General features: G+C 36.4%; 1 protein-coding gene across 1 annotated transcript in view; it reads left to right on the top strand.

Moving 5' to 3' along the window:
* The window catches only part of LOC6037949 (DDB1- and CUL4-associated factor 10 homolog), a 45,498-nt gene that overhangs the window by 15,294 nt on the left and 3,788 nt on the right, over positions 1-26,416 (top strand). The window contains 4 exon segments of the mRNA XM_038266829.1: positions 24,632-24,745; positions 24,816-25,185; positions 25,265-25,420; positions 26,269-26,328. Of these exon segments, the coding sequence (XP_038122757.1) occupies positions 24,632-24,745; positions 24,816-25,185; positions 25,265-25,420; positions 26,269-26,328 (700 nt within the window).

Below are 26,416 nucleotides of genomic sequence, written 5' to 3'. Positions count from 1 at the left end.
GTTGCAACTTGTTTTGATATTTTTTGTTAGTTTCAATTATTTTAAATGCAACACTTTGATTTTCTTGCACTCAGTTATAAACAAAATGCGCATGTTGAGTTCCAAGTAAGAGATTGTTATTATCGTTGATTATTTGTTACAAAAGTTAAACTGTCAGTGACTTTTTTCGATTTGCAAAAACAGCGATTACTATTTTTAATCTTTTTATGTACCTCGATTTAACTTAAAACTTCCAAGACATGTGCTATCGGGGTAAAAGATGACTGTGTGTGTACTTTTTCAGAAATAACTGGATGAAATTTGGTCAAATTTGAATTGAAAAGGCACATAAATATAGGCAAAAGGAAGCATTCAAGAACTGACTACATAACCAATATTTTTTATTATTATTTTTTTTTTTAAATTATGATACAACATACTTGGGTAAGAGGTTATCATTTAGTGATTATAGTGTAATAACACAATTAGAGCTTTTCAATCACAATAAAAAGTTTCAAAAACATAATGTCATCTGATAAATCAATTAAAAATATAAGCTGTTTTGTAAATTAAGTTGTTCTATAGAAAATACTGAACAATAAAAAAACATATTTTTTGTTAAATTTAAGATAACTCCGGCTCCGACTCCGACTCCGGGTTATCAGAAATCTTCGGCTCCGACTCCGACTCCACAGCCCTGCAAAAATATTTGAGCGAACACGCCAAATCGACTTGGAATCATGGAACAGCCAAGCGCATTCGTATCTATAGAGCTCTCAATGAAAATCTAACGCGCACTGAAAATCCTCCCAAGCAACCGCCAACCTGTTCGGATTTCTCCATGCACGAGTTCCCATACAACGCATCCAAAAATACACAGAAACTCCCAAAACGCTTCAGTGGCCAAAATGCCTCAAAAAGTGACATTTTTAAAAAAATCTGTTCTTACGGGTTAAATCCCATTTAAAATTCAAATGCAAAGCGCCAGCTCCTGTTACGTCCAATCAAGCTCATATTTTGGATTTGGGCTTAGTATGTCACCGGAACAAACCCTTGAATGCCCGCCAAAAAGTCATTTTTGTTACATTCTGATAGGTAATCAAAAGCTATTCCAAGAGAGTTTAAAAGTTTGAAGATCTTGCAACCCTTGTGACTGTTTTTTTATTTAAATGATTTTTCTAAAAAGATGATCGATATTTTGGATACCTTGAGTTAAATGTTGCAAAAGTTGAAAGTAATGATAAAATGTAATGTAAAAGTGTTTAAACATTACTTTTCTTCCTATTTGACCAAAATATTGACCTTAAAAATGCTATTTGGTGATTTTTTGGAAAAAATCGAATAACTGATCATTTTTTAAGAAAATTATTGTAATTTTGCTGTAATATGGCTCTAATAGTTTGTTCTACCAATAATACACACATAAGGAGCATTATCAATAAATCAAATCTCATTAAAATCATTTTTCCAAAAGAGCTTTTTGGCTAATTTGAGGAAAAAAGCATAAAAAATTAACTCAGCCCTTATTATTTATACATCATTTGATTCGTTTATGCGATTGCCACACTTTACAACAACTTTCATCGATGTTAAAACATATTTGAATGAATTAAAAATTTGAATATTTCCAAGCACGCTGTCATTCCGTACAATCCGAACATCGTCGCGTAGTGCTTCTACTCGCCACCAGGATGCGTGCACGTTTCTGTCGAAACTTTCAATAGTTTCAAAAATTCTGCTATTTTTAGTTACTCGACTGTATTCTTTTGAAGGACATGTGGAAAATTTAATGCACCTTTCTAATCTACAATAAACTTGGAGGGTATTTTTTATGTAGAACAAAAATGATCATTTAAAAATTTAGTTTTTTTGTATCTTTGCAGGCTGATTTTTAGAGTTTAATTTTCCGTTTAATTGTAGTTTAATTGTCTGCTTACAACTTTGTCGAACATAGTTCACAAAATTTTAAAATTAGCATTTTTGTTCTAAATGAAAAATAACCCTTCTGGGTTATTGCCGATTTGAAAAGTACATTCAATTTTCCATAAAATAAAATGTCCCATCAAAAAACGGACTTCGGATTCGTGACCAGGGACAAAAGTTACCCCTTAGGACAAATCGATCATGCAAATCGAAGAGGGGACGGGACAAGTATCCCATCAAAGCCTTTTCCCCTCCAAATCCGGATACCGTCTAAGTTGTAAGGGATCTCAATAGTGTATCCAAATTTCTCATCCCTACCCTACTTCCCCCGTTGATCGTGAGGAGTCAATCAAAAGGACAAATGAATGGTGATTTGTAGGCTTAGTGATTTTTCACGCTCGAAAATAGCAAATTTCACGGGGACCTCAATTTTACAACACCAAATTTCACGCAAATTTCACGGAACGTGAAAAATGTCTTAAAAACTCTGAAATTGTTTTGTTTTTTGAAACAGAAACATCTTTTTATGATTCATTATATATTATTCTTCAACTAAAAAAAACTTAACAAAATTTGAACGTGACACAAAAAAAATCTCATAATTTTCATAAAAGTTTCCACCTGGTTTATGTATGAGCTCTATTTATATTTTGAAACAAAATGTAGGGCATGCGTATAATCATTAATTGAACTACTTTTCAAATATTCGACTTATAAAGAAAAAACGTTTTCGCTGATTTGCTTCTGTTTTATCAGTTTACATTATATTGAATTCATATCAAAGCAAGATTCAACAATCTTGTCCAGCCAAAATGAGTAAAATAGTTTGAATTTTCTGCGATATTTAGCCCATTCAAAATATTTTTTAAGGATTTCATATATCTTTTCAAAAACTAAATTTAAAATTAATAGGCAAAAATAATGTACTTTGTAACGAAATCGATTTTTTTTTTTCAAAATGAGAATAGAAAACAAAAAAAAAAAATGTGGCATTTTTTAACTTTCACGGGAATTATCCACCAAAATAATCAAATATCGTTAAAATTAAAAAGGACTTAGAAAAAAACTGAAATGTTTTTAAAGGTTTTCATTAAATTTTGGATAAAACAAAGCTTATTTCGTTTAATTCCTGTTGAAATTTTACATTTTAAATAAAATAGTAGTAAAATATTTACTAAAGCTAACAAAATATTACTAAATCCAAACAATTCTTCAAATGGTTCGTATCAAGCTTTTCAATTGAAAACTTTTAAAATTTACGTCAATTGAGAAGAAAAAATTGATTTGAGAAATTTTATAAATTTAAAGAATTTCACAAAATTCGCGAAATCACCAAAATTCACGAACCCTATATTAGTAATTGTACAAGGGTATTCACTCGCTTAATTCTACAGTAGTTCATTAAATTATTTTTATTCCTATTTGAGTTTGATAAAATATTTTGAGAAAAATCGTTACACTTTCACACAAACATAAAATTTCACGGGATTTTGCGGAAGAAGAAAAATTTCACGGATTTCACGCTGTCCGCGAAATCGTGAAATTTCACTAACCCTAGATTTGTCATTCGTCTCATTTCTTATCGGCGCCATTTGGCTATTGCGAGATTTATGCTCGGCTAGTGTCAACACGGACTACCAAGCTAAGCTAAGCTAAGCCGAAGCCCCCAAATGTGTATGCCGACTTGTATGGACAAATTAATTATGCAAAATTGCTTATTTGGACATAAGGATAAGGAATCCTGAAAATTAGTCGATCACATGGGGTCTGGTGTTTTTTCATGTACCTGCCATTTGGGAGTATTTATTTAAATCGAAATAATTTGAGTACTGAGTGACTTGCAGAGAACCATTCATCCATTCCAGCAACAGCTACGCCATCAAATCCTTCTAACAAGATTTTTGCCTAAGCCATCCAGTAAAAAATAAACGGAACTGGGCCTTTCCAAAGTTCAATGAATCCCCCAACAGAAGAAACATCCACATTAAAAAAAAGGCAAAACTGGCTTCAATGAAGCAGCAAGTAGCCTGAAGAAGCCGCGTTGAAGTGTGTTTATCGCCAATACCTTGTTGCCCATACACCGGTCGCGGTGCAAGAGCTGCCTGCATCCGATGCGTTCGTCATACCTGTTTACCTACAATACAAATGCGCTGACTGCGAGCACCCAACCAAACGAGTTACGCGTATCGTATCAATGCGTTGAGTAGGGGACTCGGGCATCGACGCCGTTGACCTCCGGCAAGGACGTCCACTTTGGCCGCAGATGATCGCACGTGATTGACAATTCCGCGCGTTGACAAGAAGCCAGAACTATGTGGAAGTCGCTCGTTGCGCAATAGATCTTCCGGCTCGATGACCTTCTACGCGGGTTTGGTTCGGAATTGGAACTGGCCGCGTAATCTGTATGGTAATTACGCGAGGATCTGCACGCTACCCGCTGGCTAGGCCTAGGCCTTTGATTGATCCAACCCATTTTTCCTTTGTTGATCGTGCCTTATCGACACGAAACTCGGTTTATCGTGAGCTAATTACGGACTCTGGCGTCTTCAACACCACTGCATTGATAGCGTCCTAGTGGAACACGGAACCGCTGAACGGGTCGGACTCTGTGCGCTATATCAAGAAGACAACGGTGGGGGCCCGTTGATTCTAATCGGTGTATGCCTCGACGATCCTTGATTAACGGCAGACGACTAGACAGCTGGCTGCAGAAGCCGGCATTCCTCGTCTGGCCCGGGGTGTCGAGCCGGTCGCAAACCGGTGTCTGTTTGCGTGTTTGATATGGACGAGTAACTTCGGGAATCTGATTTATACTAAGTTGTATTGTGTACAAAAGACTCATCAGCACCTGTCCGGTGGCATCAGAGCTAACGAGCGAGAATGAGGAGGAGGAGGAGGTGGCGGTGGAGAAGGGTGATGAAAAATTGAGATGCGTTTCTGTAACTGCAACTGCAATGTATCGTTCTGAATATCTTTGCAGACAGGCAATGTCAATTCATTGAGCTACATTGATGGTTCAATTGTTAACAGGTGATGGTTGCGATGCAGCATAAATCACCACGGTATGATAATTTGTAGGGTTTAGGAGGATAATGCAACGAACATGCACATTTTTTAGTTTTAATTAAAAAAAAGTAGCAAAACTGTGTTCCTAGAGTTAACCAGTTAACCAGTCCTTTCTACCATCCTTATGCTTAAACCTTAGAGTAATAGCCTCTATCAACAATCACTTTAGTAACAAAATTGTTCTTAGGAATTTGAATATTATAAGCTTGACGTAAGATTTGGAGTGCATAGCAAATATCAACCCAGCGAGCTTTCTGAGTTGATTTTCTGAGTATGAGACGACATAAAAAAATGCGATGGCCTTAGGGATCGTGCATAAACCACGTGGCCTTTAAATTTAAAAATAGAAAAATAGTTCCAGCTTTAAAAATGCTTATGCGCCTTTGACAGTGTTAACCCTGTACCCCTTATTTTCCCCGTGTTTGAGCAACTTTTGTCCTACGAAAATCATGAAAATCATTGTTTTATGTTTGTCTTGTTTTAATTTTAGTAATTAAATTTGCACTTAAATTGTTTAGTTTATGTTTAGTTTTTGTAGCATTTGGCATTTTACCTTTCTAATTTTTTCACCTTTTCACCTTGATTTTCACATTTTCTGGTATATAATAGCACCATTATCTTTGAATCACGGCTTTCCTCCTTTAGGGTAGGGTAGTCATCAATGAGACACTTTTGGTTTTCAACTTTCAACGATTTTTCTAATTTTTTCATCAGCATTTTTTTATGAGCTTTTAGTTGCATTATCTTTCTTTTAATGTGTTCTAACATTGACCAAAATATGAGATCGATCTGACGTCTACAACCAGAGTTATTCAACTGTCTCATTGTAGACGCACTTGGCAGGAACAATGAGACAGCTGGGGAACAATGAGACACTCTACGAAAATCAACATTTTTCTAGCAAAACATCATGTTTTTGTATTGTTCCATTGCAGGTGACATTCCTTGAACATTTTAAAGCGATTTTGTCAACATGAAACTTTTATTAACAAAAGTTACACTAAAAAGTATTTAAATTTTGTAAACTCCATATATTAATACCAAATAACTTAGTATTTTTGGTTAAATGAAGTTAAAACTCTATAAATATGCCAAAAATCACTTTAAATTCATGTTTTGAAAGATTTCCATCGATTTTGAAAAGTTTATTGAAAAAAAAATCAAAGTGTCTCATTGTTACCCATGGGCTGAAATGAGTGGGGAACAATGAGACAGCCCTGGATTCTGGGTATATTCTAAATTTTGGCCAAATCTAATGAAATGACATTGTAGCCCAACTTAATCCCTATGGAACGTCGAAAGAAATTTGAAGAAATATTAGTTTTGGTGTAAATGGCAGCCTACGAGCGAAAAAATATTTTTTGTCCATAATTTACTTTTACACCCCAGAATCAAACATTTATGAATAACTTTTCAAGGGAGCGTCCATAACCAAAGCCACTTATATGGCAGACGTGTATCCAGTAGACACACCTTTCCCCCAAATATGAGCCTGATTGGTTGAAACTACGACTTGTGAGAGCCATTTTATCATTGTTCCCCGTGTCTCATTGATGACTACTCTACCCTACTAACCCTAGCTTTAAGTAATTAAGTAAGTAATTATGGCTCCGTAAAACTTTGGTAGATGAGCCTAAATAAATAAAGACAGTTAAAAAAAATCATTTCAATTGTAAAAAAATCGTAGAGGCTTAGTCTGGAACACTACAAAAATTACTGCATACTTCTTTTTAATTAAAATATAGGAAATGTTCGTAAAAAACACACCCAAACTTGACACCTAAACAATAAAAATTTAAAGAGTTTTTTTTATGCTTTTTAAAGATCAAAAATTGGTTAAAATTTGATTTTTGGTGAATTTTTGTATTGAAGCCCGTCTAGAGGCGGGGTTGGATTGTAGATGTTGAAGTTATGTCAAGTCTTTAGTTTACGTAGTCTTTCGTTGTAGAAGATTACATTTCTTTATTCCATAGATTCAATTAGGCTGGTACAAATATTTTTAAAAGTTTTTGTCACCCCCCTTCAAAATTGGCCCGAAAAATCAGGGGGCAAAAAAAAATATTTTTACAATAAACTTCAAAATTTCAATGAAAATTCAAGTGCAACCAACTGAAATCAAATTAAAATACATTCTCCTGCGTTTAAAATCATTTTTAGCATGTTTGGGTTTATTAAAAAATCTTAAGATTTTTTGAAAATTTTTGATGCAAAATCTTTTTTTTTTCGATACAATTTTTCTTTTTGTCAGATCTTAGATTTTTTGAAAACTAATGATTGCAAAACAACTGAACTAGTGTAAAATGCATTTTAAAACACTTTTTTCATTTAAATGTAAAGACTATGGCTTGTTACTAAAATTTTTATATATTTTTATTTTTTTGCCCCCCCCCCCCTGACCTCGGCCAAGGCCGAGAGACAAAAACTTTTTTAAATATTTGCATCGGCCTTAATAAATTTTTAGCAGATCTGGAGTTTGTTTTGAATTTGCAACACTTAGTTTTGGCCATCTTGTGTAAAGGCACTATAAATACAATTTCATTTTTTTAGTAAAACATTAAAATCGCCTCAATACCTTCAACTTTGCCGAAGATTGGTGTCCGTCGTCCAAACTTTTTAGGTATTTTTTAAAAATATTTTTCTCGAATTTTGGAGATCATTTGAGCATTGTTTAACAAAAAATGCTTTTATCGTTTTATATTTATATCTTATAAAATGCATTTATCCTGTTATTTTTTTTTGTTCTTTTTATTTGTTCTTTTTATTTGTAGTTGTAGGCCTTCTCTACAACCTCCAATCGTTATTATTAGGGCGTCCATTTTATCAAATTTTCAAATCAAGACTAACATTTGAAAGGGCGTAATATTGAATGTTTGGCCCGTTTGAAATGATAGTCTTGATTTGAAAATTTTGAAAGTATTGTTTTCGAAAAGATCGAAAAATTTCACGAATGTTTCATATTTTAACATTGTAAATCGGACCATTAGTTGCGATAGAAAATGGTGAAACTTAGAAAACATCAATTTTCCTGTTTTAAAACCTTTGCATGGCAATATCTCAGCAACTAAAGGTCGTATCAACAAAGTTCAAAAAAGCAAAATATAGTGAATTTTCTCAGCTTTTTATAAATATTGTTTTCAAAAGTAGGCTAACATGTGCTAACTAATTTAAAAAAAATGAAAAACTGCGACTATTTTCAAAAAAGTTACCTTAAAAGGCTATAACTTGAAAACGATGCACTTTATCAACATTTTACTAAAGTACTTTTTGATTTCAAATTTGATTTTACATTGAAAAATGAAGTTAAAAATTTTTTGCGTTGCGACCAATATTTCGATCTTTTGAAAAAATCTGTATTGATTCAAAAAATCATAACTCGGTCAAAGATTTTTGCCCATTCTGGAAATTTCTGAAAAGTTGGCATTTTATGTCCTCTAAAACATACAAAAAAAAAAATAAAAAAAATTAAAAATAGTGTTTTTTTTGTAAATCAAGTTTGAGCATGAGCATGAGCATGAGCATGAGCATGGTTGACTGCCAATGAGCTGCTACTCCGTTATTGACAGATCAGCTGAAGTTAAACAATGAATCAAAAATGATCAGTGGGAGCCAACCATCCGTTCAATGTTTAACCTCTGAAGATCCCTACTTTATTAGTCAATACCGGCGCCCTCCCAAGAAGCGTGCAGTTCAACGAAAGGGAGGAATGTTAGTCCGATAGTTGAAGTTGCAGACTCATTAAGCACACAGTTTTTCGCTATATACTTGTTGATACCGCTTGAGACCGTTGAATCCACAGCATCTCCTTCAAGCATCACGTGATCATTATTTTTTTGGGTTAGTAGGATAAGGTATTGGCTTTTCGATGCCTCCCGAGCTACGATGCTATGGGGAGGACTTTCATAACAGACCCGTCGGCAAGCCTTTCGAGCAACGATGCTATGGGAAGGTCTTTTTGGTTAACACACAAAGTCACTCACCACAATTATTTCACTCCACTATTAATTAATCCAAAATGTCAGTGCGTCTTTCGATCATTATATAGAAATGGCCTTTTCACCATAAAACGTTACTTAATCCACCTAGGTGAATGGGGGCTTCCTCTTCTCGGTTCATACACAAATTTATGAATTGAGAATGTACATGTATAATATACATTGAATATATATAGACGATTCGTTGATTGAGGTCTAAAATTCAACTAAATTACTAATATTATTGTTCACAATGATAAAGCTCGGTCCTAACCAGGTCCCAGTACCGAAAAGAACCTAATAAAAATAATGTTATGAAAAAAACAACATGATAAAGCTTAATTTTCTGGGTACCATGACACTTTATACGACCGCAAAGGATTTAAAACGGATTTTTAAAACAATTTAAAGTAATAACTTTGCGATCCTTTTTGATAGAAAGCATATTACTTTATAATGTATATAGTCTATAGGCTTACTAAATCGAATGCTATTCTATCCCAGTAAAAGTAAAATACGCCTACGGTCTGTCGACGAAAATCCATGTAAACAATGCACGCGAGCTGTCTAATGCTGTCACGGCGTAAAAACTAATGCAGTGCTCGAACGAGTCATAATGGAGCACCCGCCGTCGAGCAGTTTTTGACAGTTCGCTCCATAAGGAATACATTGTAGAAAAAAGCAAAAACTGCTCGAATGGAAATGCTCCATTTCCGTAAACTCTCTCCCTCTCTCGCATTCCGCTCTCACATAGGGACGTGGCGTTACATCGTGCTGCCACCTGTTTTTTTTAAGCGCAAGAGTGGAAAAGTGCTGAGTCATCGTCTAAAAATAGACGGCGTCCTATCTCGCCCAGCTAAATGAAGTCGATAAAGTAGACGGTTTCGATGAGAAAAAGTGGAAAACGTGGTCTAAAAATAGCGACGCCATCCCCCTATTCCGTAGCTAAAGCGAAAATTTAAGAAAGGGTAAAAAGTGTATCGCTAACGGAGTCGATCGATGGCTCAAGGATAGGTATCTAAGAACACATAACATATTGTCATTTCCCGAGATGACTTGACTTGTCTTGGCTTGGCTAAGACGTTTTTGAGGCTATACTGGATCTGATTTGAGGTCGGGTGGAATCTTTGCATGCTTGACGCGATTTACAAAGGGAATTTTATTTCCTAAGATGACATTCGAAGCACGAAGAAAAATGCTTTCGAATGAAGTATAATAGTTCTGGGTTTTATAGCCGGATGGGCGAACCAGCATGTGATAATGCATTGGTATCGTCAAAAATAGCAGTTTACCGCAGATATTAACGACTAAGCTTAATAATTCGTCGAGATATGTATCTCAGTGGATTGGGTTTTGAAAGAGCTTTCCAAAAATGTGCAACATGCCGACATTTTGGTTAATTTTGGCCTCGTTTTAGTCGATTTGAAGGCGGCTGAATGCAAACAGGTTTCTTAAAGTGGCTGTAACTTTGGCAAATTTCAATGGATTTTTATCCCGTTTCAGCCAGGGATGGAGGACATTCCAGACTACCTAGTTATGCAAAAATGAAGCAATTTTGAAAAATTTTCATCGTTTTTTTGTTTTTCGGTTTTAGGTTTGCAAATCGTTTTCGTAAATATCTTTTGACAGGAAAGGGCTACGGGAAGATTTTCAATAGCGACTTATCGGAAGCTAAGAGGGATCGAATGCAACCGGAAGTGTCCAAATCCGTTCAGCCATTTCCGAGAAATCGAGGTGCAATTTTTTGGCCAATTTTCAAGTGATTTTATATGGCATTCCTCGGAGAGGAAGCCAAAAATAAAACCTTATTCAAAAAATTATACACAATTTACCCGACGCCGTGCCTTCCGATCAACGATGATATAGGAAGGGCTTTGAAAATCACAAAACAATTAATTAAGATCACCAAAAAAAATCACAAAAAAACACCAATTACTTAACGAAAATTACGCTCAAGACACAAATAATTCAGTAAGTCATGCTATTATTCGATGACCACAATCACTCACCCCATACGAATAGCGACACAAAAGCACACAAAAAAAATAACCTGCATAATCACGACTTTGCGTCCCCACTTCCAGCGCACTAATGATGCTATTATTCGATTACCACAATCACTCACCCCATACGAACAGCGACACCAGTGTTTTTTTGCAAATCAAGTTTTAGTGACAAAAAGTTTTATTAAAAATCACCCATTTTTTTACCGTGTATCATTTTTTTCAGTGTAGTCCTTATCCATACCTACAACTATGCCGAAGACACCAAATCGATCAAAAAATTCTTTCAAAAGATACAGATTTTTGAATTTTCATACATCATTTTTGTATTGACAGCTGCCAAATTTGTATGGAAAATTAGATGGACGAACTACAAAATGGCTTCTTTGGGCTTACCAAAAGCTCCACAAAAGTTTCAGCCGGATTGAAAAATACAAAAATTTAAATTAAAAAAAAAAGAAATAAAAATCGATTTTGCTCCAGTATGACTTGTTTTAGAAAACTTAATTGTTATGAAAAACTTAATTTTTGAATTTTTTTTTTTTCATTTCAACTTTGTTTCAACTTCATGTGTCAAACAATACTCTCTCAAAGTGGTCAAAAAGGAAAGTTTTAAAGAAATTTTATTATTGTGGAGTATGGATTCATTTTACTTACTGTTCAAACACTTTGATGAAAAAATACATACTTCACAACAAAAATACCAAAAATCATTTTTTGATTTATTGTACGATTATAGTTAGAAAAATTATACATTTTCTTATAGTTCTATGAATTTTGACATGCAGTCAAGGCATTAGTTTATCTTTACACTTCGATGCCTCTGTACTTTCTTATGCTAACTAGATAGGAAAATCAGCAAGCTTGGTTGGTAGAAGAGAGCACAGACTCATCGACTTTTTTAATCACTAAAGTCGTTGTCCTATTCAATTTTGATGCAACATATTAATCAGAACCAAGATTTTTTTTTTTAATTTCCCTGAAATTCCCGGGAAATTGGACGCTCTAGTTATTATTAGCGTATTTGCTTATTAACATAATTTTCACGCTGTTTTTTTTTAAATTTTACAAGTGTTTGTTTTCACATTGTTTAAATATAAATTTAAACCAAAAAAGTTTGTCAACGCTTGATCTGGGACTAAAAAGTTCTGCATAATAATGTTGTCATAAAAAGTGAGCAATATTAGTTAAAATACATTTTTCTAACATCGGAAAAGTCACATGAAACTTATCAAACTCTAGATAGACAAAAAAAGAAGAGTTCTCCTTTCCAAATAGCATTTCAAGCAAAACAATGTGAACATTCACGGACATGAGCAGGACAGTCTGCTTGTTTACAAATCCATATTGGCCCTTTTACATTGTTTTGCTTGATTAAATGGTTCAAAATTGGCAAAAAATAGTTTTAAGATTTTTCACTTTGCATCAGGATTGAAACGGGAAATCATACGAAGAAAATACAAAAATAAAAAGTGTCGGTATCGGGATTTGATCCCAAGAGCTTTGACTATTCTTGCGTTCAGTGCCTTTACAGTCTCGGCCACCGCAAGGCAAAATTTTATGGTTCGTTCAAATATTACGTTCAGATCAGATAGGGTTTTCCTATCATTAGATACGATTAATGGTTTTAAATGTAATTTTATGCAAAAATGTTAAAAGAGTAAATTGTAAAAAATTTGCACTTATTTTTTTTTTAAATTTTCAATTGGCATATCAATAGCAAGATTTGTTATGACACCTTAATTTTCCAAGTTTAAGAGTGTTTAAGCATTTGCTAGGCTTGTGGATGTAGTTACTAAAGTTAAACAATAAATCGGAAACAGCCAAAGTTTAGCAGTCAATTTGAAGTTTGCAATCAATCCTCAAGTCATAAATAGCCATTAAAGAACAACTCTATTAAAAAGCCTCGTGTATTTGCGGTTGAGCTTTTTTTTTCCTGGCTGCAGTAACATACTTCTGGTACAGCGCGTGTGAGATCGCAAAAGATTTCGTTGCTGCACTAAGGTTAACGACAATGTTATATTGAAACTTAATATCAAGCCAGGACAAAAACCTAAATAAAATTAACCCGGACCTTTTTTTAATACCTAAAAAAGTAATCAAAATTCAAGGTGACTTTTTTTAAGAAAAAAAACTTGTAATCTACTAACCGTTTTGATTAATGGACTCTTCAAAATTGAAAGCTTTACTTTTCAGTGCAAAGATTAAAGTATATTCATCTCAACGGAAATGTGTCTGTCTGTGTTATAGTTCCAAACCACAACAAACAAAAAAAACCTTTTTCTTGCTTTGAAAGTTGTTCCTGAGACTGCAGCAGCTGTGTGTGGAGGCTTCATTCAAAACTAGATCGAAGGAAAACGACACCAATGTGCAGCAACAACAACACACAAAAAAACACTAGTCGCTCGCAATCGATATTCTCGCTCGAGATTAGTTGTCAAAGCTTGTTTGTTTGCTTGCAGTTTGAGGTTAACTGTAGTGACCCTCGAAGAGTTGACGTTGCGGAAGTATCCGATTCCGGATGCTTGCAACGTAGCTATTTTTTGGTATTTTGGTGAATGGGTAGTTTTCTGAAACATATTTCCCCGATGAAGCCCGCCAAGCTCAGCAGGTATCCGTACAAAAGGATGTACCAAAGCGAAATAAGATCATCGAATGAAAACACGCTGAACGTGTCCCATTTCCGTATCAGGACAGCACTCATGACGGCGTCGTTCCAGTGTTGCCAGAATCCAGCGTCGATCATGCGTTGTTGAACTGCCAGGAAGTGCTCCCGAAATGGTCTCAGCCGGGACACGGAGTGAAGCCTGGACATGCAGCTCAGCATCTGTGGCAGCATGTACATCTTTCGACGCATCGTGTTGCGGTCGTAGTTTTGTTCAGATCCCAGAAAGACTTGTGCCACTTCGTGCCGTAACATCCACGAGCACGATTCGATGTCATACCAGTGATTTGAAGTTTTTGGGCGGATGATTCGACCCACCAGAGTGGGAGAGAATACATTGAAGAACCGCTTGTATATCTCAAGATCCTCTCCCGGCTTGAGACAATAGGAAATCGAAGATCGCTCAAGATCGTCTATAGTCTGCAGGTGATCTTGATACTTGACGTCCAGCATGTAGCTGACCATTATCGCGAGATATGACTCGCAGAGCAGAAAGATGATAACGGTAAGGGACGCAGAGAGCAACCGTTCCGATCTCTGCAAAGCGTGTTCAGCGGTTGCACTTCCGAAAAATATCATCAATACCATGTTCCGTGGAAAGTACTGTTTGAACATGCTATGCAGAAGCGAACAAACGATGAGTATTACAAAGATAACGATCCAAAGTGTAGTCGAGAATGGAATCAGCAAGCTTTCGAAGAAAGGGTCATTCATTTTCTCCGGGATTAACAATACCAAGTATCCCGGCGTGTTACCATGGATGTAATCCAGGTACCGATGATTGAAACCAGCGTTCGGGGCAAAGTCCACCATCGCATTCGTAAAAAGTTTGTTCCGTGCTTGCTCGGATTCTTGACCAAGTCCAAAGTGCCACCTAAGTGATGCATTTATGTACCTTACGTAGATCCTCAACAATTGCACGAATGAACCTCCAAATTGAGTCTGGATAGTGGTCATCATCGTCGGAATATCAGCTTTGAAGCTAGCTCGGAACGGATTCCCCATCACATCGAGCAGGTAGTCTTTCCGTAGATGATTGACCATACTGAAAATCGTTGCGAAATCAAGTATGCGTTTTGTAAAGTAATTCCAACCGTGGGCTTGTGATTCTTTGCAAAAAATCAACGCTGAATTGGCAATACCATAGGTATCCATCAAAACGACATATTGCACTAGAAGGTTACTGTTAAAACTTGACTCAGTAATGAAAATGAAGCAACCACAATTATTCCAGATCTTCTTGCGGAATAGTTTAGCCATGATGTCTACAACCAACTGCCATTTTTGACCATGTAAGCCAACCAGAACATGAGTACACTTTCGCGACAGATTCACACTGCTAATATTTGACGTGATGATCAACTGTTGATTGCCAAGATTCGCGGATTGCCGGTAGACGTCTTGAAGAGGACCGCTTCTGGTGGTACTTTGGACCATGCAGATCATCGGTGATAGATTACTTGTTGTGTGAAGCTGACTTACGATTTTGTCCAGTAACCATTTTGACTGAACGGCACAGATAATCGATATCAGCAGAACCGAGATAAGGCACTTCATTGCCGGTTGAGTTTTCGAAGACAAATAGTAGGAAGGTGAACGTAACTCTATTGGCGCTGTTCTATGTAGCACTCTTCGGGTATTAAATATCTGAGAACTAGAACAACTGTACTGAATGTTCAGAAAAACATGTTATAACTTATAATCATCGAAATTGCTCGATGTAAAATTTGTTTGATTCTCCGAACGACCTTATTTTGATCAAAAAAAAAAAAAAAACAGTTAAGTTCAAAATACAAAACAAATTTAAAGAAATGCGCCTCACAACTTTCTTGAAAGTGTTCACACTTTTAGTTACCGACGTTCCGGCACAAGTTTGCCGGCCGCTGTCGATCGGCAGATGATCGCTAACAAGCGCCGGTATACCGCGTACTTTGGCATCGACGGCGGCTAATTTATGAGCCTGTTTGCATGTGCAGCAGACTGGAACGGGAATTACACGTGTTAACGCGGTTCATCGGTTGATTTCCGCTCAGTCGGAGGTGTAAATTTACGAGGAGCAAATCGATTTGTAAGGCTAACGCGATTCCGTTACAACCGCTAACCTTTCCTGATCTTTGCGGAGTAAAATGACATCCACATTGACGCGCGATCGATTGAGCAATCGAAACGTTACAATTTTGCTCCGTTTTCGAGCCGTCGGGTAATTAGAATTTGCGCAGTCGCTTATTATTTTAAAAAAAGCTCTTTATAGCGTTCTACTTTGGAGTGATTCGTAAATTTGGACTGCGAGCCACTTTGGTGGCACAATTATCCAATAATCACCGATAATTGAATCAATCGCGCTCCGGAGTTGCCGCCTGGTCGGTTTGTGTAAAAAAAAACCCCTAGCAAAATTCAGGAGTCATGCGTGTCTTCTCATTTTTTTTAAATATATGTGTTTATGCTAAAAGCTGTAAAAAGTAATTTTTTTAGCAAGGATAAAACCTCCGTTGAATGGGATATTAGGTTAAATGTCCATGTTTTCATTCTGTTGAATACATGTGCTGAAAACTCCAACTTTATAGCATCCATTTGTAAATCGCAATAGTAGTTTATGCAACAAGTTGCAAAAAGAGGATTTTTCAGCACGAGTCGTACATTTATCCAACGAGGTTCACCGAGTTGGATAAATACGAAGAGTGCTGAAAAAATCAAGTTTTGCAACGAGTACAATTCCAAAAAACACGAAACGAAACTATTGGCACCCGGGGCATGGCCTTCCTCTAACGTGGGATTTCTGCTCCAGCGCCTCTGACGAGACAGGAGAAACCGGGACCGACGTTTTACTTCACCATCCGATAGAAGCTCAGTGGATAAGGCGGGAATCGAACCCGCGTCTCATAGCATCATCGGGATCGGCAGCCGAAGCCGCTACCCCTGCGCCACGAGACCCACATTGAGTGAAATTTTAAGTCAAATTTTCATGTATTTTGTCAATAAATCGTTTAAATCAATAAACAAACATGATTTTTTTTTCAAAACAAGTACTGAAAAGTTCAACTTTTCAGCACCCTTTTGAGTGCTTAAAAGTAGAACTTTTCAGCATTTATTTTGAAAAGTGTTGCTATTCGATTCTGTTATTTTTGGTACAGAAAAGTAGGCTATTTCGTCGTTTTTAAATACCTAAGCAAAAACGTTGTTATGGTTTCGTTTGAGCAACCTGCCAAAAATGTATGGACTTTCCTAATTTTTGTTCTCGTAGATCAAACTCACTTTTTGCCCAGGTATTTAAAACGTAGGTTTTAAAGAAAACCTAGATGTATGGGTATCAAAAGATCGGAAATTTTATGCCCTTTCCGATTCCACATAGGTTGACTTATGAATCGTGGACCGGTTCGGATGCCGGCGGATTTTCCTACGACGTAATTCCGGGTTGGTACGAAATTCCAACGAAAAATCTATTCTATCGATACAAATACCCCCAAAACGGTGTTATACCCACTCCAAAATGTTTATTTAGCAATTCTATGGTAATATATTGACATTTAGTTGAACTAAAGTTTGCAAAATTAAGTTTAGATAAGTTTTATATTGAATTTCAGAGTTATATAAACTTTTTATACTCTTAGTAGTTAGTAAACTTTATATTCAATCCAAATTATTTTTAATCAGTCAAGGATGCCTATTTGGAGTTGGGAGACTGGATTTATGGTGATTTGTCAACAAATAACATTATTTATGTTAATTTTTCGAAAGGTGTACAAACTTTTTTTGCACCTTTTTTATTTTCGTAATAGTATTTGTTATATAACTTTTTATAGAAATCATCTTTTCATGAGCTTTTTGTAGCAAAATGTTTGGCATGAGTTTCTTAACAAAACGTAGTAGGGTAGGGTAGTCATCAATGAGACACTTTTGGTTTTCAACTTTCAACGATTTTTCTAATTTTTTCATTAGAATGTTTTAATGAGCTTTTAGTTGCATTATCTTTCTTTTAATGTGTTCTAACATTGACCAAATATGAGATCGATCCGACATCTACAGCCAGAGTTATTCAACTGTCTCATTGTAGACGCATGGCAGGAACAATGAGACAGCTGAAATAATAGGACACTTTACAATCAACTTTTCTAGCAAAACATCAGCATTTTTTATATTGTTCCATTGCAGGAGTGACTTGCCTTGAACATTTAGAGCAATTTTGCCTACATGGAAACTTTAATAACAAAGTTACACTAAAAGTATTGAAATTTTGTAAAATCCATATATTGTACCAAATAACTGTATTTTTGGTTAAATGAAGTTTAAACTCTATAAAATGCCAAAAATCACTTTTAATTCATGTTTTGAAAATTTTCATCGATTTTGAAAAGTTTATTGAAGAAAAATCAAAAGTGTCTTATTGTTACCATAGGCTAAATAGATGAGGGAACAATGAGACAGCCTGAATTCTGGGTATATTCTAAATTTTGGCCAAACCTAATAAAAAAGGACATTGTAGCCAACTTAATCTATGAATCGAAAAATTTGAAGAAATATTAGTTTTTGTGTAAATGGCAGCCTACGAGCAAAAAAAGTATTTTTTGTCCATAATTTACTTTACACCCCAGAATCAAACATTTATAGATTACTCTTCAAGGAGCGTTCACCAAAGCCACTAATATGGCAGATGTGTATCCAGTAGACACACCTTTCCCCCAAATATGAGCCTGATTGGTTGAAACTACGACTTGTGAGAGCCATTTTATCATTGTTCCCCGTGTCTCATTGATGACTACTCTACCCTACTAGGTTCCTGTTCAACTTTAATTTTTTTACATGTTTCATCACAAAATGTGCATAGTGCCCAAGGGGTGTAAATACTTTTTTTACATACTGTAGCATGTTGTTATGGTTGATTTTATTAGGGGAACTTTAACCTTATAGATCATTCGCTCCCTTCAGGTTTTGTCTAAAATTCTAATGGATTAAAAGTGCTACCATCGGTGCTAGAGGAGTAAAAAAACTCCAGGCTCTCTTTACAAAATAACATTTTTGCACGATGTCTTATGTTTTTTCTGGTGATGTGAAGATTACAAAAAAGTTAAATAATTATAGTATTGCGCAATCTTATGCAATTCTTCACATGACTAAGACTACCCACCTTTTTTGCGCCTTAAATAGATCAACAAACAAGCATGACGAAACCGGTTAGTTTTTGCTACTTTATATATTGTAAAAGGATGCTAAGGAAAACTAGAATACGAGTCACCACCACATGGCTGGCTATTCAAGTTTTTGGCTTAAAAAAGGATTTTAGCTCCAAAATGAACTTCTAAGTAGAACTAAGTCGGCAGCGTTAAGCTACCTTGAAATTTTACTTACTGTCACTCTCAAAACAAATGAAATTGCTTAGTCTATCCTTTCCACTTTTTTAATTCAACGTAATCGTTCACAGTTGATCGCACCCGCACAAACGGCATTCAATCACTGACAGTCTTTTCAAGAATAGCCTAAATGTCCATTACGATTCGAAAATTCCCGAAAATGGTGAACCCCGTTCACCGTTCATTAATAAAACAACACTCTGCGTAAGTGCTCGACTCCATTCACACCGCGCGTTAAACTCAACCTAAACTCAACTTACTTCCCTAATGCCAACTGACCTTGACTCGTTCTGCTGGCTGTGCGTTAGAAGTGTGAGGGAAGACAACAGCAAACAAAACAAAAAAAAAGCACGAAGTTCAGGTTCTGTGTCTCTGTCTTGAATGCGCTAAGCCAGAACACGAGGCAGCCCGCGACGCAACAGAACCACTTCCAAATCCTGGCCTGGCCATGACCACCTCCAACCTGGTTTGTGTTGCTCAGCCGCGTAGCATATCTTTGTTTCAGGCGAGCCAAACCATCTCTTTCACCTAGTTTGTGAGGTACCTCCTCCCTGGTTGACTGATTCGCGGATTCGCGTTCTGTTCTGTCTGACACTTCCTCATCGCTTGGGTTGATATCTGTTTGGCTTCGTCATCGTCGTCACCGTCACCGTCTCCGGACGGACAGTTAACCGGTCAATCATCGAAGCTATAATTTGAAGTTCTTGCCCGGTTGCTGACGTTAGAGCGTACATGCAGAGGATTTGCCCTCGATTGGTTTAACATTTCGGTTCGATGAATGGCAAAATATCGTTGATTGATCAAATTGAACGGTGTAATTGCGACGAGTTTTGGGTAAAACTGCGTTAGACATATAATATAAAATTATGATATTTTACGATCTGTAAATCTACGAAAACGAACTCGAGTGTTTTGTTCAATATATGAACTACCTACAAAGAATTTTAAATTGTTCAGTGTTGTGTCGACACCAAAGACATAAAAATTAACTCAAATTCCATTTTCGAATTTCTGACATTTCCCTGACTTTTCCAGAAATTCAAATAGTACCTAGGCATTTCTTATTCAGATAATAATTACACGTCAAAAACTGTCTTTAAAAAGTGGAAAAATATGGAAAAATTAAAAAGTCCAACTATTGAGAATTACATTTAAATAGAAACTAACACAAATTTATTCAAAAAAAGCTTCAAAAATAAAAGAATTGTTCTAGAAATCTGGAGAAATTCCAGTTTTTGCAATTATGCTCTATGTTTAGGTAGATTTTCAATAGCATTGTTGCTTTTAAAAATTTACTGTAACGTTTTTATTCAAATAAAACGAGTTAAAATAAATAAAAAAAATATTCATAAAATTTATTAAGAAACCCTGTATTAAAATCATGCCGACCCAACAGGGTAATTCTCTAGAATTTTGCATGAAATTTGTCCATCCTTATGTCCAAATAAGCCGATTTGCATAATTAAGTTCTTCATTCAAGTCTACATGCAAATTTAAAATACGGCAAATATGTAAACTTAAAATAATGTGTAATTTCAATCGAAATTGTATATCTCAAACTGGTTGGTTCAACTATGTAAAAACTGTTTTTTTCATTAATTTTTTTCAAAGAAAAAAAACAAAATTAAGAAAATAGTCATTTTTTATTTTAGTTATAAGGCAAACTCAAAATACGGTGTACTTAAATTTTGAAGTTTTTTGAATCTGTTTTCATCTCTGACCAAAGTGTCATCTCAGTGTAAGGTCAAATAGGGGGTCAAAAAAATAAAAAAGTATTAAAATTGAAATAACGAGGGATGGTTTCAACATTTTAACGAGAAAAGTGTTTTAAAATGCATTATACACCTGTCCAGTTGTTTTGCCATCATTAGTTTCCAAAATATCTAGGTATTGACAAATTTTTTATTTTTTGCTGAAAATTAAATTTTCGCGGTGCTGTACATTAGAATTTCATAAAAATTCAAAACATTTTTTTAACAAGACCAAACATGCTAAATATGATTATCAATGCAGAAAAATGCATTTTAGATTGACATCAGTTGATTTAGCTTCTATTTTCATGAAATTTTGAAGTTTTTGGAATAATAGTTTTTGCCCCCTGATTTTTCAGACCATTTTGAAGGGGGACATAAACTTTGAAAATATTTGCAACGGCCTAACTATTTTTTCTGAATATTCCTAATCATAACGTACAACTTTGCCGAAGACACCAAATCGATCAGAAGATCATCGATTTTCGAATGTTTTCATAGCACTCATAGGCCCAAATTTGTATGGAGACTTGTGTGAAGAAACTAATGATGGTTGTTTGGACATAAGGAATCGATGGACAGCGTTTCATAGAAATAAAAAAATGTAAACATAAAAATCTGATATTTTTATCATGTTGTGGGGTAGGTCACAGAATGTCCATGTACATTTTTTCAATACATTGAACTCTATGGCTGTCGATCGTCTCGATATTAATATTGCTCCAGCTGTCAATAAATTTTTCAGTCCCTTCAAATAGATTGCTTTGATTTTTCGTTCTATAATTTGATAACTTCCGCTCTTCCGAAAGGACCGTCTTTCAATATCGTCAACGAGAGAGTCCACTGTCCCGTTTGAAGCTAGAGCTTTGTGCTATTCAGCAAAATTGCTCAGAATGGTGTTCCCTACAACTTTTCTGAAGACACCAAAGCGTTATCTCGTCATCCCGCCAAAATAAAAATTCTGAACCACCCTAAAATTTGGACCACCCTAATGTCTACCATACCAAAAGAGGCCCCAATTGACCCTGATTATTTGTACCGAAGATACCAAAGCTCTAAATCTTAACGTGTGACCGCTATCAATTTTGTCACGCTAGATTTCGGTTTCGGACCACTGTGCAGTGGGAAAAAAGGACCCAAAAAATTACTGCAGCATGGTTTTGCGCAAACCATCGATTGCAATACATCAAAAGCGTCGGTTTTGCTCCAGGAACAATAATCCGATGAAAAATCGCACTGCACGGACCGGTGGCCGGAGTACAGGCCACCGGAAGATCCGGATTTTCGGAATTAGTATAAGATTTATCCAATTATGAACTGATTTGCATTCTTCTATCATGAAAAGTCATGCAAAACAATCCTAGAATAATATTAATCTAAGTTTTACACTCCTCTTTTAAATAACATGAAGTTTGATATGTTGCAAGAGTGGATGTCGGATGTGGCCACCGGAGAACTGGGAACCGGTCAAGGAGGCAAAAATACATCTTAAGGATACTCTCCATGCAAAATCAAGAAATTTGATACGTCGCATGACTAGTTTACGCTGTTATATAATGAGGTTCCGGATGTGGCCACCGGAGATCGATGGAACTGGTTCCAATGGGTCGTACGGTATTTAATATTATTCTAGGATTGTTTTGCATGACTTTTCATGATCGAAGAATGCAAATCAGTTCATAATTGGATAAATCTGATACTAATTCCGAAAATCCGGATCTTCCGGTGGCCTGTACTCCGGTCACCGGTCCGTGCAGTGCGATTTTTCATCGGATTATTGTTTCTGGTGCAAAAACGAAGCTTTTGATGTATAGCAATCGATGGTTTGCGCGAAAACATGTTTCGGTAATTTTTTGGGCCCTTTTTTCCCACTGTGCACTGTACTGCCCATGTTCGCATAAATGTGAAAAAACAGCATGCTGAGAAAAACGCATTTGAAGTTTGTCCCACACATAAGGCTACGTGTTAAGTTTTCGCGAAAAAAACTGGATTTCTTCCTGATTTCTAGAACAAAGTACTGGATGTTATAGGCTTTTCTCAAAGAGCACACGATTTTGAACCAAACTGCATCATTAACTCAAAAACGATGAAAATGCATATGGGACATTTATGCGATCATGGGCAGTGTAGTACCTTTAAAAATATTTTCGTTGAAAATTGTTATTTTAAAACCGATGTGACTCTGATAGGCTCTGTGTTTGTTACAAATATTCAGCTAAGAGTGTGCATTTGAATTGTTCACGTCAAATGAACCATTGTTAGGGTTACTTCTTTAAAAAATAATAAAAATGGACACTTTTGATGCTTCATTGAAAAAAAAACAGACATAATTGAATGTATTTTAACTCCGTTTATTACCTTTTAATATTTGATTGTTTCATAAAAATACAACAACAAAAAAATATTTTTGTTTACATTAAACAAATTGTGTAGCATGAACGAAAACAAGTACAAGTTTTAACAAACAAGTTCTATTGAAACTGTGTATTAATCTGGCGATATTTCTGAATAATGTTTCAAAAACTTTAAACTGGTAATTCAGATAAAAAAATTTCACTGTTTTTGTTGTAAAATTGTTCAAGAATCCGAGAATGCGGTTCGTTTTATGATTCGAACTCTTTTTTGTTTTAGAAAAACGCTTGATGGCTTTTGGCAATTTATAAATGACAGACTTGATTTTTCAATCTCGAAAATATTTTAATCTTATGGGAAATTGGACGAGCTTTCCGGTAAAAATATTTTAGAGACTGAAAAATCAAGTCTGTCATTTAGAAATTGCCAAAAACCATCAAAAAACCTATTTTTTCAACATTTTTATTTTTAAACCCGCTGTAACTTCACAAGGAGTGGACTTAGGACAATGGTCAATATGGAGACTTTTATGTAAAATTGTCTGGAGAATCGACTCTCGTGTTCGGTTTTTGAAAATTTTGATGTTTAGAGCATTTTTGTATTTTGCATATTTCGTGAGTATTTTTGTAACATCTAAGGCTATTTTCACAAAATTTGAATAAAAATAATCGTGGGCTCTTTTCAAACAATTTTTTTTAATTTTCACAAAAAATTTGAACGGGGGCTGACTTTTAAACTTAAAAATCAAAAAATCTCATAAAAGTGGAGTGTTTTTTCTTTCAGTGTATTTTTTTCGGAAAGCCCGTCCAATTTCCTAAAAGTTTGTCTTTGACCACTTTTTGATACGATGCAACGGCTTCGAGATACACCAATATTTAAATTACGAAATAAAAAAAATATGTAAAACACGTACGCCCTTCTGAAATGTCATTATCGAGTGTAACTGGCTCCATATACACAATGGCTTATATAAGCGTCGGATAACATGTCTACAAAGTTTCATTGAAATCGGAGAGGGTCTAGAAAAAAGTACCTAAAAAATTCCTGTTTTGGGCTGGAATTGCTCTTTTGCAAAAAAAATAATCTTCACCCCAAAAAGGCGATCAAGTCGCTCTTCTTGCTGTATACAAAAAAAAACGGCTTGTGTTATTCCAACTGACTATCACCATAAGCGGCCAGGCACGCTGCGTAAAGTAACCGCAATGATGATTCGTTTGTATTGATTGAATCTGAGCATGAATGTTCATTGTTCAAAAATCAATACTGTAGTTCTGAATCATTAGTAGAGTGGTTCAAACCATGGTATCGTTTTTCCTTAATTTTGATGGTATGGAGTCAAATTCAGATAAACAAGTCAGGGCTGTATTTAGCAATTGATGTTGCTCAGATTAAAAAAAAAAGTAAACAGGATGATCGTTGATAGATATCATTATTTTTTAGGGGCGTACCGTACCTCCCCTAGAAATATTCTTATACCGCAGTTTGACTCAAAACCCCCAAATTAAATTATCAATCTTCGCAGCTAGCCAACTGTATTCTAATCCTTTCCGTGTACATTGTCTTCCTCCCAAAACAGGTCAATCCTGGTGGCAGCCTGCGAGAAAAAAACGATCGTGCTGTTTGATCCGATTACCGAAAAGCAAATGTGCACCATCAAGAACGCCCACAACGACAGCGTCAACTGCGTCAAGTAAGTTATTCTTTGTTGGCGAGCGTTTCGAAGGCATGACATGAGTTTCCATCGCTCGCCCTATCGCTAGGTTTCTCGACAATCGGATGTTTGCGACGTGCTCGGACGACACGACGGTGGCCCTGTGGGACACCCGAAATCTCAAGTCCAAAATCCGCAGCCTGCACGGCCACTCGAACTGGGTGAAGAACATTGAATACTCAAAGAAAGACTGCCTCCTGGTGACCTCCGGCTTCGACGGATCCATCTTCACGTGGGACATCAACAGCTACACCGAGCATGGGTTCGTGTACCAGAAGGTGTTCCACACGCCCGGCCTGATGCGCTGTCGGCTTGTTCCGGACGAGAACAGACTCGTAATATGCACAACCGGCGGATATCTCATCATCATCCACAACCTCAACCTGGCCTCGCTGGCCAAAGATCTGCGGGGGTTCAGGGTATGCAGCATTTTTTGTTTGTTTTGTATTTTTGAGAATCCAAGCAGTAATTTGTACCTTTTTCCCCTCCCCCTCGCAGCCGAACCTGTACCGACTGATGCAGCTGCGGCACCAGTTCATCCCGAACGCGGCCCGCTACGACCACGCTTTCTCCAAGAAGCAAAAGTACAACCGCGTCGAGCTGGTTAGCGATTTTCCGGAAGGCAACGACGCGGAAGTCATCAGCTCCCTGCAGGTACGTCTAGATTTAAACTCTTTACGGCTCCTCTATGCAAAATCGCCTCTTCAAATCTGTGTCCCCACGTTACGAATTCGTGGGAGCATTCCGGGCGTTTAAAATTCATTGACCGTGGTACAAATCACCATTACGAATGCGACAGAGTAGAGCTACGAAACTACTGCCACAGTTCCATCGCACCGCGCACGTCTAGTCAGTGTACCGTGAGAAGAGAGGGTATTGACACTTGCAAGACCAACCCCAACAGAAACGGCACACTGTATAGAGACCTTGGCTTTGACCAGCGAGTTCAAAGTTTGCGCACAGTTGCATAACCAAATTCTTCGCGGAACCGCAACCGAACAAAACGGTTTGGGAAGGTGTGCGATCCGATTCGCAACACTATTTTGTAAGCAAATTACATTTGCCACACATTGCGAAATGTGCGGCTTCTTCTTCTTCACACATGTTGGTTCTTTGGAACAACTTCCCCCATCCCACGTAAAAGCTCCGCTAAGCCCGTTCACCGCTGTTTGATGCGGATTTGGATGGTTCGTTGGCTCGCTGATTTAATTGTAGCTTGTCATAATATATAGTGTAGAGCTTTACAACTTCTGGGTACGCGCGCAACTTGGTTGGGAGTGTTTTCTGACTTTGGGCGACTTCTTAGCGCGGGTTTTCCATACATACCCACACTAAATCAGCAATGACTGAATGAGGCGGACGAGACGTGTAATTATACGTGACTTCTTCCTAGGGTCTTAGTAGATCAAACACCACCTACAACACCCGCTGGACTGACTGAGTCGGTCGATTGTCGTTCTTAGTCATTAACGGGATACTGACTTCCTTATTGTTTTTTGCAGATTCACCCGCAAGGCTGGTGTGCGCTCAGCAGGAATATGAGCTACGACGAAAGTTCGGAAGTGAGTAAAAAAAGAGCGCGTTTTGGTAACGTTTCAAGCATTTTAGTTTGGATTTATGGCATTTAAGTATTTACTGAATCTAGGGTAT

This window comes from Culex quinquefasciatus, chromosome 1 (assembly GCF_015732765.1).
Source record: "Culex quinquefasciatus strain JHB chromosome 1, VPISU_Cqui_1.0_pri_paternal, whole genome shotgun sequence".
Classification (NCBI taxonomy): domain Eukaryota; kingdom Metazoa; phylum Arthropoda; class Insecta; order Diptera; family Culicidae; genus Culex; species Culex quinquefasciatus.
Note: the sequence above shows the minus strand (reverse complement) of the source record. Positions and strands in the feature narration are given on the sequence as shown.